Raw genomic sequence first — 15193 nt, forward strand, 5'->3', positions numbered from 1 at the left:
ATGCTACCTTTATCCGATGTTTATTAAATGGTTCCAAGGTGAATGTCAGGCCAGTGTGATGGCGTTCTGAGTGCCTCCTGTCAGAGAAGTGCCTTTCTTCCCTGCTTATTTTTCTCGCTTTGTGATGGTCTTACCCAAAAGTAGAAGTATTGAAATAAAATCACATTTCACACATCCTGGGAATTCAGAATTGATTCAAAATGTTAAAAAATCAATTTTAAAATGTGTTTAAGTTGTACGTCTTTGAAAACTTTGATTTGAGTGTGCTGCATGTCGCCTCCTCTCACGTGCCGTATGTATTTTTAGTAGGGTTGTTGTAAACTAATATTTTAGTAAACAAGTAATCTATCGATTATTCTTATGATTAAACAAGTGATCGCATAAAAAGAATGATCAAATAAACTATTGGTAAATCTAACATAACAGCAGTATGACTATCGCATATCAACATCGGTCCAATTTTTCACAGTTAAGCTTCCCTAACAGTTACTTTTCTGTAGGTTAGAAAATTAACCTGTAAATATAATAGCTCACTTTCTAAGTTAACCTGAAGAAAAGTTACACAAAAAAGTGAAATTATATTCAATTTAATAATAAAGAGGCAAGCTCACAAATACGCTAAGCTGACCTAATGTAGTAATTTAGAGGGGCAATATGGTGTCATTTTATAGCACAACCAATTAACTATGTTACCTTCAGTTGTTATAAACATGCTATATATATCAAATATGGCTTAAAGAATTTTTTTCTTTGCAATGTAACCCATTGAAATTGGGTCTCTGTCACTTTAAAAACTCCTGCTCTTTCTGAAGCTCCGCCTTCAGGAAGTCAACATGGCTCCTCTGTTAACCCTTTAGGAACAATTTCACCAGCGTTTCACTGAGAAGCAGCTCCTATAATGAGCTTAATAGATCTGCAGATCCACCAGGTGTTTGCTAATTGCTGCTGGCTAGTCTGAAGGAGCTGAGTGGGGGAGGCTGTTCTGTGAGGTGGTGCTAGGTCCAAGCAGACATTTTGCACAGCTCAGTGGTTGCTATGGAGATTCAAGGATTTCTCAAATATCCTTGATATCAAAAACTCCAGGCATGTTTTTGATGAGGAAACCTAAACTGATGGAATTTGATACAGTCTGGATTTGTTTTAAATAAATGATCTATTTGTTTACAATGTCTTCTTCTCTTGTCAGTCACATAATTTAAACAGAACCTCTTGGTCCTTTGAACTGGAAAGTTGTTTCTGAATTTGATCATAGCCCTAAAATTCAGAATCAAATTGTTAGGCACTGAGAGATTTGCATCTGTACCTTAACGACGTCTCCATATCCAAGGCGGCAGAACAAAAAGGCATCAAGCATCACACATGGCTTTGATGAACATCATGAAACCGTGCTGGAGCGAATCAGAGCAGCTGCAGCAGTCTGGGTTTGGACCAGATCCAATATGAATAGAAAGAGAAACACAGGTCACCCACCCGGCAACAACAGTTTACAATTCCTCCAATTGAATTTACAGAAGTGTTCATTAATGAGTTTTAGTGATTGAAATTTTTCGTAGTTGATGACTTGTGGCACCAATATGTTTCATAAGGCGGTTGCAGAAAGGAGCATTTGTTCTGATGTTATGTCCTGAAGCTGCTGAGGTTCTGTGTCTGTGTACCTCTGATGACAGAAAACGGAGGTTGGACCTTTAACTTCCCAGTTCCAGTTTCTAGAAGCCAGACTTATTCAGCTGCACTCAGGCATTTGATAAAAGTTTGTGTGTCAGATGAATTAGTCACCACATTCATCAGGCAGCTGTAGCATGAAGTTGATTGACTTTAGCAAACAAAGTCGTCCTGCTAAATGTTTTTTTCCACCTGACGAAAGACGGTTTAGCCAAATGAACTTTTGTTCAATAGCCCATTTCCATTTGTACACATTTTCCTCACTCTCCTCTTTCTTTATCCCAATGGCTCTACCGCATGACTAGAACCTTAAAGCTGCAGTATGTAACTCTTAAAAAATATATGGATTTTTACATATTTGTTAAAACTGTCACCTGGTCATGACTGTATAATATGAGACAGATAATCTGTGAAAAGATCAATCTCCTCCACCTCCTCTCCTGAGCTGCTATTGCCATCTGAAGAAATGCACCAAAAGCAACCAATCAGGAGCCAGGAGGAGGGGCTTATCCCTGTCAGTCTACCTTGCGTACTCGCTGTTCAACGTGCTAATGCTACGGGAAAGCGGTTTATCCACCACCATGCTAACTAGCTTTAGCCTTCTGGTTACTTCTGGTTACCTACAAAAGCTGTAGGTAACCAGAGGAGGTGCATGCGATGGTGATTGACAGCGCTAAGACCCTCCTGCTAGCTCTGATTGGTTGCTTTTAGTTAGCACTGGAGGAAAGCAGAAGAGCTCGATTTTTTTCACAGATTATCCGACACGACATGGTGACAGTTTCAGCAAATAAAAAAAAACATTTTTAATGAACGCTGCATCTAAGTTTTCTTATGGTTGTCTTGTGTTACATTCTCACGCAGCAGTCTGAACTTTCTGATCTTTCACCCCTCCCCCCCTCGCAAAAAAAAATCCAATCTGAGCCGCTTCTGTATGTGGAAATCGGATTTGTATCCAGTCGTTTTCAAAGCGTCTGCAGTCTGAATGGCCATGTTGCATTTTCTCCGAGCTTTACATCATTCACGTGAGACGGAATCCTGAAGAACGCTGCAGGCAACAAGCTGGTGTGGCTTGAGCGTTCTGAGATGGTGAGGTCAGCTTCGAGGGAAGAGCCAATGTGGCTGAGATGTGGTGGAGTGGCAGAGAACAAGGTTATCACAGCGATGAGTGTTTAATACGGACCCTGTCTGGACGAGAAGAGAAAACAAGACCTTCAAAGAGACAAAGGAAGGGGCGGGGGGGCTATCTGAAATACTGAGAGGGTGAGAGAAGAAGGACGTTGGTACCCATAGGAGGAATCTTTATTACACTACAGTGGTTAAAAAAAAGAGAGAAAATGATGCAAAAGTTTGATGTAAAAATTCTCCCCTAAACTCAACAGATTTAAGAAGTTACTTAAGACATAATATTAATAATCATTATGATGTTTATCATTCGCTTTGCAGTATTGATTACACTACATGGTATAAAGTACATATAGAGAAAAAACTTTGGATTCTATTTGAGTTATGCAAACAGTCTGACAGACAGAAAGGCCTCTTCAGTCTCCTGTGTGCCAGGCCTTGATTTAAATGGACAAACATTTAACAGGGATTTACGGAGGTATGTGTGGTCTTGGAAACTCATAACCGCAAACTCATAAAACAAGTTGGAGAAACGCTAAGCAGATCCATGTCTGTAAAGAATAATGGTCCAAAAAGTCAATTGTCTTGCTTTTCACAACGTGCATTTTGATTTACAACTTTGTTCTTTCTGTGCCTTGTGGAACTCACTTTACAGAACCTCAAACAGACTGAGTGTCAGCTGCAGTTACTGTGGAACAGTCTGAGGGTGTTTTCACACCTGGTAGTCCAGCAGACTTAAATTGCAACATTAGCTACATTTTCAGCTCCTGCGGTTCTCTTTCACACTGAACTGTGTCAAATGAACTAAATTCTTTGAAATACCTGTTCCTCCTTGCCTGTGGGGGCGCTCTGCACCAAGAACCACTGAAGGAAACAACACAAAAACCTCTTAAGAAGACACAGACAACTTTCTTCTTAATGAAATGTAAACAAAAATGGATTGGGGTCAGAACGGAGTGTTTCTGACTCCACTCAGGAGAATCAGGATTTCACTTTTGTCTTCGGCAAAAGACGACGATGAGCAAAAGACTTGCGCGTTTGTTTTGGTTGTATTTACCCACTTTAGTCCACTTCCTGCTTTTCAAATCAATTCAAAAGCACATTACACAGTGTTACATGTTAAAAATAAAACAACTGTTGTTTTGTGCACATGTTTTCTAGCCACATGCTAATTTGCACACCCAGTCCTTGGTAGGACCGTTACTTAAAAACAGCAAAATTGCCATAGAGGATATAGCCGTTCATCATCATCAGAGTAGAGGGCTAATTTACAAATGTTATAATATTTTACTTTTAGCTTTGAAAGAACATAGTCTTTCATATTTACAAGCATGGAAAACTGATCTGCAAACAGAAATCCCTGAGGATGAATGGAATAACTCATGTCTATTGGCTCCAACACAAACTATTAACACAAGGTTTAGATTATTACAATACAAATGGTTATTTAGAACATATATCACGCCTGTAAAACTTCACCATTTCAATTCAAACATTCCTGATGTGTATGTCAAATGTAATATAGATTAGGGTACTCTTTTCCATTGTATGTGGCAATGTCTGGAGCTTCAAACGTTCTGGAAGGAGGTTATCATGTTCATTTCTCGCTTGATTGAACAGGACAATGGACAGTAAACTTTGCTTGCTGCACTTTTTTCCAGATGGATTTAAAGGACTTACAAAGAGAAAGAAGCTTGTGAGTTCTTGCTTCTTGCAGGCTAAACATTTGATTGCTCTGAAGTGGAGGAACACAGAAAGACCAAAGATAAATGAATGGATCAAACTATTGAGAAACAACCTGGAAAAACTGACTGTAAAGAATTGACTGAAAAACTGTAACAAAAGGAAAGCTTGAAGACTTTAAAGATATTTGGCTTCCCTTTATAAATCTTGTCAAACACTGTGACATGTAAACTTAATTTTTCTTTTCTATTTGTGCAGATGGAGTGAGCCCTGGGGTTGTGAGCTTGTGTGTGTGTGGGGGGGGGGGGGGGGGGTGGGGTTGGGTTTTTTGGGGTCGGGGCAGGGATTGCACTGTATGTTAATTAATTTTTATCTATTTTTTAATTTTTCATGTTTTGTTTTTTTGTATGTCTGTATAGCAGAAAATTCTAATAGAAATATTTGGGGGGAAAAAACCAGCCAAATAGAAATAGAAATTAAAGATTCCTGCCACACACACACCCCCGCCGACAGACAGATGCCAAATTTCTACAAATTTCTGAATTTATGAATAAATAAAGTTTATTGAAAACTGAATAAAGTTTTTGAAAAAACATGATGATAGATTTTAGAAAATACAAATTCTTCACAACAAAGTATTTTGGTATACTATTTGTTGTATACCAAACTACTTTGGTATACAGCCTCAGGGTTCAGTCATTGTTTTTTCCCTGGTCCAGAGTTCACTTTAACTAAACCCAGATCTAGGTTTGTAGGCGGACCAGAATTCCCTATTTTGGTTCACATCAGAGTTCGATTATGCATTCACACCTCCCCAGATGAACTGGACTTTCTTGGCAAACAATCTAGTTTTATTAAACTGGACTAATCATGACTGGTGTGAGTAATTATCATGCTGATGGTAAAAATGAGAAGTGATGAAACATGTCAAGGTACAGAATAATTAAAAACAAGCTGCAAAACACTGGAGACTGGCTGTGGAGGTTAACCTCACCAGGACAACAACCCTAAACCAGTTTAGACCACAGTATATTCATGTCTAGTCAAAGTCCAGGCCTAAGTCCAGTTGAGAATCTGTGGCAAGACTTGAAAATGGATGTTCACAGATGCAAAAAGGTTTGGCATAGTGAAGAAAAACAAGCAAAACTTTCAGTCTTTTCGAGACCAAAGTTTGTAGAGACACTGTACCTCAAGAGCTGCAGCTGTAACTATAGCAAAAGGTCCATTGTATGCTATGGCAGTACTGACTCATGGAGGTTAAATATATACGCAGAGCACACTTTTCAGATTTTTATCTACAAAAAATGTAAGCCATTTATCTGCTCCTTCTGTTCATATAAACAACTCTGTTTTTAACATTCAAAATGAATGAAGCACTTTCAGTCCCCCTTCAAAAGAATGGGAACCATTATTAGAGCTATAGCGTGACAGCGCATCACTGCGTTAACGACAATCCAGCCCCTTGTGAAGTGGGCTCTTTAAAGGCGCAGGTGTTTATCTTGAGAAAAATGGCAATCGGATCCTTGTTGAAAATTTGGATTGATTACATTCTTTTGTTTTAGTAAAATAACTTCTAGACTCAACACGCGTTTAAAGGCCGTTGCTGGCCATGGAGCGGTGCAGACGCTACATAATCTGAGGGTTGTGAGAAGGCCTATTTCTGTAAGGTGCAGCTGGGACTTCAGATATGAGCCTGAGGTGAAGGTGGGAGGATCAGGTTATTCTGACCAGTGTCATTTTCTCACACATCTTCTTCTATTGTGTGTGAGTGTGTCCGTTGGCTGCATATCAGACCTGTCTGGCCTGGAGGTGCTGTGTGTGATAAGCCACTCACAACCAGACATCCATCCAAAACATTCCCATATCAACACAAAAGCTAGCCCTGTCTTCGAGACCGAGATCCCAGCGGTTTGTTCCTGGAATCTGTCTCCACTCCCCCGGATTGGGAGCCACTGCTCCAGCTGAGGCCCTGCCTCTCCACAACGCCTCTGTTTCCTCTTTGAGACCTTGAAATTTCTCTATCTGCTTGTGTTCCTTCTTCTGCATCTATCACTACTGCCCTCTTTTCTGCTTTGTTCAGCATCACAATGTCCGGTTGGTTAGCCATCACCTTTTTAGCAGTCTCATTCTTGGCGGTTTCGTTCTCCATCACTCTCGGTGGCGTCTCCCACTTTGGACCGGGGAACCTCCAGTCAAAGTGGGAAATATATATTTGATGATATACTGTATATATCAAATATATCATTTGATATATTCACAAATTAATATATCAAGTTTTGTGGAGGTTTTAAGGTGACTGATAACCAAATTCAAATGGTGAGATATTGACTTGTTTGTTCCAGCGACTGCAATCAGATTAAGGCATTGTTCTTTTTTCTACTGTGCTGTTCTTTGGGATGGCAATCAATTATTTTTTTTAATATCAGATTAATCATTATGCTTAACTGTAAATATGCATGTTTTCAAAAGAATTGACAATTTTTTGAAAATTCAGGAAGGTTTAAACCAAATCATTTTGTGTTAAATGTTCATTTACAAACTGCTTGTTCTGTGGTGGAAGGATATCTCATCGCTTCAGTATCTACAGACTACCTCAGTTTTATCCAAACATCCATCAGGGTGTATTTTTAAAACAAAATTTGCTGCTCAGCACACCACTTAGACTCTCCTTGGTCATATTTTCATTTGTGCGTGCAACTCTGCATTGATGACCGCAGTACAAGAACGCGTAATGGGCTCGACACACAAAAGGCGATGCTGCTCCTACTCCATACCCTCCTAGAAGAGGCTTTTAGGTCAAAATAGTTGATTCAATTAATCTGCTTTATGTAATATCAATGCATTAAGCTTTCCAGAATAACTGCATTTGTTAATGGGATACTGTTGACAGTCCTGCAAAAAACAGAACTTCAAAAAGGTGCTGATGAGATTTCATTGCTGTGCTCTTTTGTCAGGTATCTCGCCAAGCTGTCATCAGTGGGGAGCATCAGGGACGAGGAGACGTGCGAAAGGTTACGAGGCCTTATCCAAAGACAGGTACACTCAATGGAAGGACCGACAGTAAGGGGGTCTGAGTAAGGGTCTGAAACCCTTCTCTAACCCACAAGAGAAGGGTTTCAGAGTTACCACAGAATTCCTCGCCTTGTGCAAGGAAAAAAAAAGTCTTAGCTGAGTTACAGCAGTGAGTTTTGAGATTTAGGAAAAAGCATGTTCTAATTCAGGGTACTGTCAAATAGAGTTGCCCAAATAGATTTGCCCAGATCAAGATGTTTGTTGCTACAGAAGAGTCAAGAAAAAATAGGTATCAGCGAATACCAAGTCCCAGTCCAGTACTTCATCAAAGTTATTCAAAATAAAGTCAGGTACAGGTACATAAAAAGCCTTTTTTATAAAACCAATATGCATGCATTCATTACACATAGAGTGAAATAGTGTCTCAGAAAATTTTAATATTGTGAAAAAGTTAAACTTTGGAAACTGGTTGTGACACTCCCTGATGCTGCATCCAAGCATATTCATAGAAAGCTGAGTGGTAGGAAAAAGTTTAGTAGGAAAAGGTGCACCAGCAACAGGGACAACCGCAGCCACTTTGTAACATTAAGAGCCACTACACATAGACGGCTCCTACACACAGGATACAAATGTCGCATGCCTTGAGTCACAGCACTTCTGAACCAGAGGTAACGGCCAAAGTGTCTCAATTGGGTTAAGTAGAAAAAGAACTGGACTGTTGCTCATTGGTCCAAAGTACTATTTTCAGATGTGTTTCATTTTGACATTAAGGTTCCAGAGATTAATGTCAGCTCTGGAGAGACATAGAATCCATGTTACTTGAAGCCCAGAGTGAGGTTTCAACAGTCAGTGATGATTTAGGGTCACGTCATCCGTTTTCTATATGCAAGTCATAGGAGTCATAGAATGGCTCCTATAGTAGAACATAGGAGCTGTTCGGGTTTCGGGCTAGCTCCTGCAGTTAATGCATAAGAAGTAAAGTTTATCGTGGACAAGTGGCCAATCCGTCACAGGGCAAGACAAGCTGAATATTATTATGTTTAAGCTTCTTCATGTCTTTCAGTACCACCTAACTCTACAGTCAAACCAACTCATTGACAATGAAGAGCAAATTGTCAACAAACTTTTGGTATACTATTACCTATTGTGTACTACTTCACAGACTTAAGTACCATGATTTTTTTACACTGACTTTGCCCTTTGCTGTTGGCCAAACAGCAGAATTGAACCTGTTCTATTGACAGCTCCAGGAATCTAAAATGCTGATTTGTCTAAATATTAACAATGTTTTGATCAAAAATAATATTGTCTTTGTTACCAGCCTTAACCCTCTGATGCATGAATTATGATCCTTTGTGTCAGAATTTTTTTTCCATTTTTTAAAATTCTTTTCTTAAGGCATAAAAAAGGTAGGAACATTTTTTTGTAAAAATAATTTTATTTTTATTTTTTATTTTTATGTGATCAATTGTAATTTTGTCCAAATACAAAGTTGTTATTTGAAAAATACATCAGTAGTATTGTTCCTTAGGGGTTATCTGATGTCACAATATTTCTTTTACTTGCAAGAGTCGTCTACAGTAGAAGGAGGACCGGGTCTGTTCTCATGCTTTTTTGTCTGTCGGCCATATTGTATTTAACAAAAATAATTTCTTGCATTTGCAGCTGATGGCCAGTAGTTGATGGTATATTTTATGATGCATTAGTGTCCACTTCAGTGGTCTGTGTGCATTTATAACATAAAAATCCACAGGAAGCACAAGAAAATGGCTTTTAGATAGCTGTCCACTGTAGTGACCACTATGCATGAAAAGGTTAAGAATTTAAGAATTGTCAAGAGGACTTGTGGAGATTTTAAATCCCTCATCAGTGATGTTCTAGACCCACCGCATCAGTTTTACTCAATAGCAGCAGATATTCTGTTCTAACATTAGGATTAACTTTGGTTTCTAAACAAATATCTGACTCAAGATAGCTACAGTCTTCAAAGAAGTTACACCTTGCCCCTGCTGATGACATGTTATTAAGATTTTATAGGTCAAAGTGCTAGGCTAACATTAGCAAGTTACTGTTTTGCTATGACTCATGGATAATTATCTACAGCTTTTTAAGGTTGTTGTTCATTTATTTCAAAAAGGAACAATGCACATCACATAATATGCCAGAGTTAGCCATAAAGGCTAGTTTTTATCTGCGTCAATATAAATACAATATATTACAATGCAATACAGACATCTTACCAAGTATCTTTCAAAAAAAGAGAATAATAATAATATAATAAAAAGCTTTTTTTTATTTAAAAGGATCCTATTACAAAATAAAAAAATACATTTATCACAAAAGTTCACCACAAAACAAACTATATATATATAAAAAACAAACAAAAAACAACACAAATAAGGTCCCAGTTAAGTATGCGCAGAGCAGTCTCTAAAAACAACTTGATTTCCTGCTTCATAAAGTTATGACTTGCTTGAAAGTCTTAAAATTTGAAGATCATTTCATACCTGTGGTTCTTTATGCGTTTAATGCCGCTCAGAGCTGCAGGGGAACTGGTGACTAAACTTCAAACTGTCCCCACTTTCTTTTTTCCACACCTCAACTGACAATGGTAAGGAGTCAGTTCATATAGTTAGGTCATGTTATGACCGTAACATGTCCACTGTGCTTGTGCTTCAGGTGCAGATCTGTAAGCGCAGTGTGGAGGTGATGGATGCGGTCCGCCGTGGAGCACAGTTGGCCATAGACGAGTGTCAGTTCCAGTTTCGCAACCGTCGATGGAACTGTTCCACTCTGGAAACCATGCCTGTGTTTGGCAAAGTAGTGACCCAAGGTAGGGTTGTGCACGGCAGCAAGTCCTGAAGGAACACCACTAACAGCATCAGTCAGCGCTTTTATGCTCTAATCAGTCACAATCTTCATGTATTTTAGGTCAAAAGTCGAAACTACTTTGCATTTGGCTTCATTCTAATTCTGAGTGTGTTCCCTGTTTAGGCTGCACCATTCAGAGCAAGAAGCTCTTTTCATTTATACAAAATGTGTCTGTGTTTTCCTACGTGTGTTAGGCACCCGTGAGGCAGCCTTTGTGTATGCCATCTCAGCAGCCAGTGTGGCATTTGCGGTCACAAGGGCCTGCAGCAGTGGAGAGCTGGAAAAATGTGGCTGTGACCACAATGTGCATGGAGTCAGTCCAGAGGGTAGGTCTCTGCAGCGCTTTCACACATGGAAAGGGAACAGAAAGGCCAACCCCATTTACTCTTGAAAATAAGATGTAATAATGTGACACTTTAAATAACTCATTTTGACCTTATAAAGCCAACTCCGTCATAACGGTAATAACCACTTCCTGTACATGTTTATGCGTTTTCCAAGGTTTCCAATGGTCAGGCTGCAGTGATAACATCGCATATGGAGTGGCCTTCTCGCAGTCTTTTGTGGATGTGAGAGAGAGGGGTAAAGGCCAGTCCTCCAGCCGCGCTCTCATGAACCTGCACAACAACGAAGCTGGGAGAAAGGTAGCTCACTGCTAAGTTCTCTATGAGAACTGAATTGCCTTGTGGCTAAAATCTGCAAATAAACTTGCATTGCTTTGCTCAAATTTAATTTCAATTGCCATCAAGACTCAGGATTGATGAGATAACTGAGTTATAGATGATCAGATTAAAAGGTGTGGTTTTACTTCTAGTTCACCTCCTGTTCAGTTATAGTTACTACCAAATCCACAGGAAGTAACAAGTCAATAGAAACTTTTCTGCTAACAAGAAAAAATCCTCAAAGTTCCAAAACAAGTTTCCACTTGAGGGAAAATGGGGTTGGTTGAGTTAAACATTCATGTAAGTCCGACCTTAATCTTGAATTTCAATCTAATTTATGTTTTAGGACAGAGATTCCAGTCCTAGAGGGTCTGCAACAATTAGATGCCTCTGTGCTATAACACACCCAATGCAAGTAATTTCATGATTAGGACACAGGTGCTTGAGGACTAGAGTTGCCCATCCCCATTTGGGGACATTTTTAGGACAGTCAAGTCCTTCTTAGTTTGAGAAAAGCCCAAATGCCATGTCCAAGTTTGTTGGTTCGTGTCTGTCATCTTCATCATTACGTTTTAGCAAGATGATCAGTCTGTTAGTGATATAATGTTACACCTGTCGGGTGTTGGTGTTCAGAGAATGACAATGGTTGTGATATCTCTCCAGGCCATTTTGTCCCACATGCGAGTGGAATGCAAATGCCATGGCGTGTCAGGTTCTTGTGAGGTGAAGACCTGCTGGAAAGCCATGCCACCATTCCGCAAGGTGGGCAACATCATCAAGGAGAAATTTGACGGCGCCACAGAGGTGGAGCAGCGCAAGGTGGGATCTACCAAAGTCCTGGTGCCTCGCAATTCCCAGTTCAAACCTCACACAGATGAAGATCTGGTCTACCTGGAGCCCAGTCCGGATTTCTGTGACCATGACCCACGTACACCGGGTATGTTGGGCACGGTGGGACGCCAGTGTAACAGAACGTCCAAGGCCATCGACGGCTGTGAGCTGATGTGCTGCGGCCGAGGCTTCCAGACGCAGGAAGTGGAAGTGGTGGACAGGTGTAGTTGTAAGTTCCACTGGTGCTGTTACGTGAAATGCAAACAGTGCCGCAAAATGGTGGAGATTCACACTTGCCGGTGATGCAATCTGCAGAGAGGGCCACGTTGATAGACGGCTCCTCAGTGACGGTCCAGAGGGAGCAAGGAGCTCCATGAAACTCCCTCTTCTTCTGCTTTAAAACCATCCCACCCTCCTAAAACAGCAATGGGCAATGATTCTTTCAGGTCAATCATCATCACGCAAATATATCCTGCTGTAGTAATGGCTACTTCTGGTAACAGAGTCAGATTTTTTTTTATATAAAAGAACATCCATTCTCTTCCTGTCTCCCTCATGCTCACATTTGGTTTGTCACTGATGCCTTTTATTTTTATATTCTCTAACTTATTTGTTGAGACTGAGGAGATTGACAGATGATGGACACAGAAGGAGATAAGTTGGGACAAGAAGTGACAAATTTGGAACTGCGACTGTACAGTCGAGGGTGGAGGTGGGGTTGGGGATCAGAAGGAGGGTTACCGGCCCGCTGTGCTTGATGATGTTGCTGCTGCTTCCAGGACTCATTTGGAGAGCCGGATGTGAAAAAAGGGAGTCGGCAAGTCTGTCAGAGGACGCACCCGCACAACACAGAGAAACACAAACCTTTTGTGGATCTTCTGTGGGTTTCTCAGTGTGCATGAGTCCCTAACTGGCCACTGAAATACGCTGACGTTGACACGCCAACTGGGTTCTTCCTCCGATGAGGATGATGAATATAATGATGATAATGGAGAGGAAAAAGCCACTTTCGTCTCCTTCTGGTTTGTTTCATAGCACTGGCAGGTGATGGGTATCGAACAAATCTAATATACATGCATACACAGTAGGGGTGTAGCAAGAGGTCATGCCAAGCAATCTTGCACACGTTAAAACACTATAATGTTTCTGGCCTGAGTAAAGTCTGTATCATCTGGTAAAATTAGTGTCAGTTTATAAGGCAGGTTTCTGGATATGAAGATGAGAGCTTAAGGATAGACCATCTGTACCTACAGCTGTGTTTCCATTAGAAATGTGCTCAAACATTGATATTCTGCTATTGTTAACATAATTGTAAGAAAACACTCATTTCCAGTAGGTGGGAAATGCAATTAAAATCACACGTGAATGAGTCTGCTCACACAATAAGTAATTAAAAATTAAGGTGGTGACAGATGTACACACTGATAAGAAATATATTCATAGTTCAGCCATCAGAGGAGACGTCATATTCAGGCGGAGCGACAAACCCCTTATACTTGGGAGCGTCTACATAAGCTGTGTTTTGCAAAATTGTAGTTGGCGATTTTATAGAATAGCTACGGATTCAACTTGTTTGAATGCCAAAATCAACTTTTAATGAACTGTGTGATACTTTGAGAGCTCTGGGAGAGCCAGCTGTGCATTGGCTAAAAATACAAACTGCTGAGTATAAACTGAAATGATCCGAACAATACAAAAAAAAAATGTTTCTTTTACAGTTTTGTGAAGTGCACAAATTTGGATAGAGCCAAAAAAAAACCTCAGTCTGGTGCAAACACTTTTCATTGACAAACATGAGGTTTCCTTATTGCTTTGTTTCCATTAATTTACTTTCACAATCCCAGTTGTGTTAAATTTTATGGTTAATGGAAACACAGCTACTTATCTGAGACTCTTATTTAGAAGTAAGAAAAGAAATGCTACTTGAGTTGCCTCCTTTTGTTAACAGATTTAAAAACAAAGACTTGTAACAAGGCTGGCCCAAAGGTTTGTTGGTAAAGCATTGAAGGAAGTATTAGTATCTATTTAGATATAAGAAAGAGATGAAAGTTATCATCTGCTTTGTAGAGTCCCGTAAGCATCAAACCAAAGTTGGGTTCACACTGCCCAATATCGTAAGAAAATCTCTGGCTGTGAACCTGAGTATGTGTTCTCTGGCCATTAAGCAGGGCAGATGGACCAAGTGCTGATTTAGCACTTGCACTACCAAAGACCAAGTAGTGTCAGAAACGCTCTGGGAAAATTGTGCAGCATGGCTGCTACTCCAACCAACATCTGATTCTTGTCCTCTTTTGCACAAGCATGAGAGCTACAACCGTCTCCTTTTGCTCTCCCTCTTTTCTCAGTCTGACTTCAATAATAAAGTCAATAAAACCCACAAGTTGGCCTGATGGAACTGCCATAAAAGAGTGGGGATTCCAAGTTTTTCCTAAAAATGAGCTAACATCTTGCCTCATACTTGCAATGTAGTCCATTGTTCTGACCCGGCCGTCTTGCTACACCACTAACACGCAGTAAACGACGCCACAGAACAACACCTGCATCCAGCCATGACTGTCCAGGACACCTGAAAGCTTCTGTCTAAACATTTACCAGAATAGATTTGTAATGACTTGCTATTATTCCTTTTGTGTTCTTTCGGAGTGATGTTGACGTTAGTTGCCATCTGTCAGAATGTTAAGTTTGCTTCATACAAACATGAGTAACATGCATGTACCAGCCAACTCTCCAAAGACAAACACACACATATTCACACCCAAAGGGGTCATCCAGAGGGCATGTTCTGAGCATGACTGAAGCACTTTCTCTCCAAGCGCACATAGAACCCTCGGCACACAGCAACAAGTATTCAAACTTACATTCGCTTACCTTCTGTACATCTATTGCACTCACTCACACACACACATAAAGTTATCAATGCCACTGTCAGGACTTCCTGTACCTCCACCATAAAGCCAAGCTTCCCTATAACGTGTTTATATCATAAAGATAAACTGTCAATCTGTAAAGACACTGAAGAAGACCATACTGCCTATGAATGTATGCTGATAATGAAATATGATGTTTTTAAGTTCAGTGTTGTCATTTTTTTTAATAAAACAAAGATTATATGGTGTTTGTGTGTGTAGGTAAGTGTGTGTATGAATGATAAATATTAAATATTAAAGAAAAAAGTGGGAAACCATGAAAAACATGAGAGATTGCATTTCACCACAAGACAAACGCACCCACACACACACACACACACACATGTAATATGTCTTCATACCTTCACAAGGACTTTGCATCAACTTCCATTCATTTTGTATTCATTTCTACAGCCTAACCCTAACCCCGAACCCAAAAACAGC

At 40.0% G+C, this 15193-nt stretch overlaps 1 protein-coding gene across 1 annotated transcript; it reads left to right on the forward strand.

Annotated features, from left to right (window-relative positions):
* The first annotated feature begins 7357 nt into the window (after positions 1 to 7357).
* wnt4 (wingless-type MMTV integration site family, member 4) lies at positions 7358 to 14958 on the forward strand. Its single transcript, XM_032550603.1, has 5 exons — positions 7358 to 7503; positions 10159 to 10312; positions 10545 to 10676; positions 10852 to 10994; positions 11676 to 14958. Exons 2-5 carry the CDS (start codon positions 10189 to 10191, stop codon positions 12144 to 12146), a joined length of 870 nt encoding a protein of 289 aa, XP_032406494.1. The 5' UTR covers positions 7358 to 7503; positions 10159 to 10188; the 3' UTR covers positions 12147 to 14958.
* Positions 14959 to 15193: the final 235 nt, after the last annotated feature.

The sequence above is a fragment of the Xiphophorus hellerii genome, chromosome 20 (assembly GCF_003331165.1).
Source record: "Xiphophorus hellerii strain 12219 chromosome 20, Xiphophorus_hellerii-4.1, whole genome shotgun sequence".
In the NCBI taxonomy this organism is placed as follows: domain Eukaryota; kingdom Metazoa; phylum Chordata; class Actinopteri; order Cyprinodontiformes; family Poeciliidae; genus Xiphophorus; species Xiphophorus hellerii.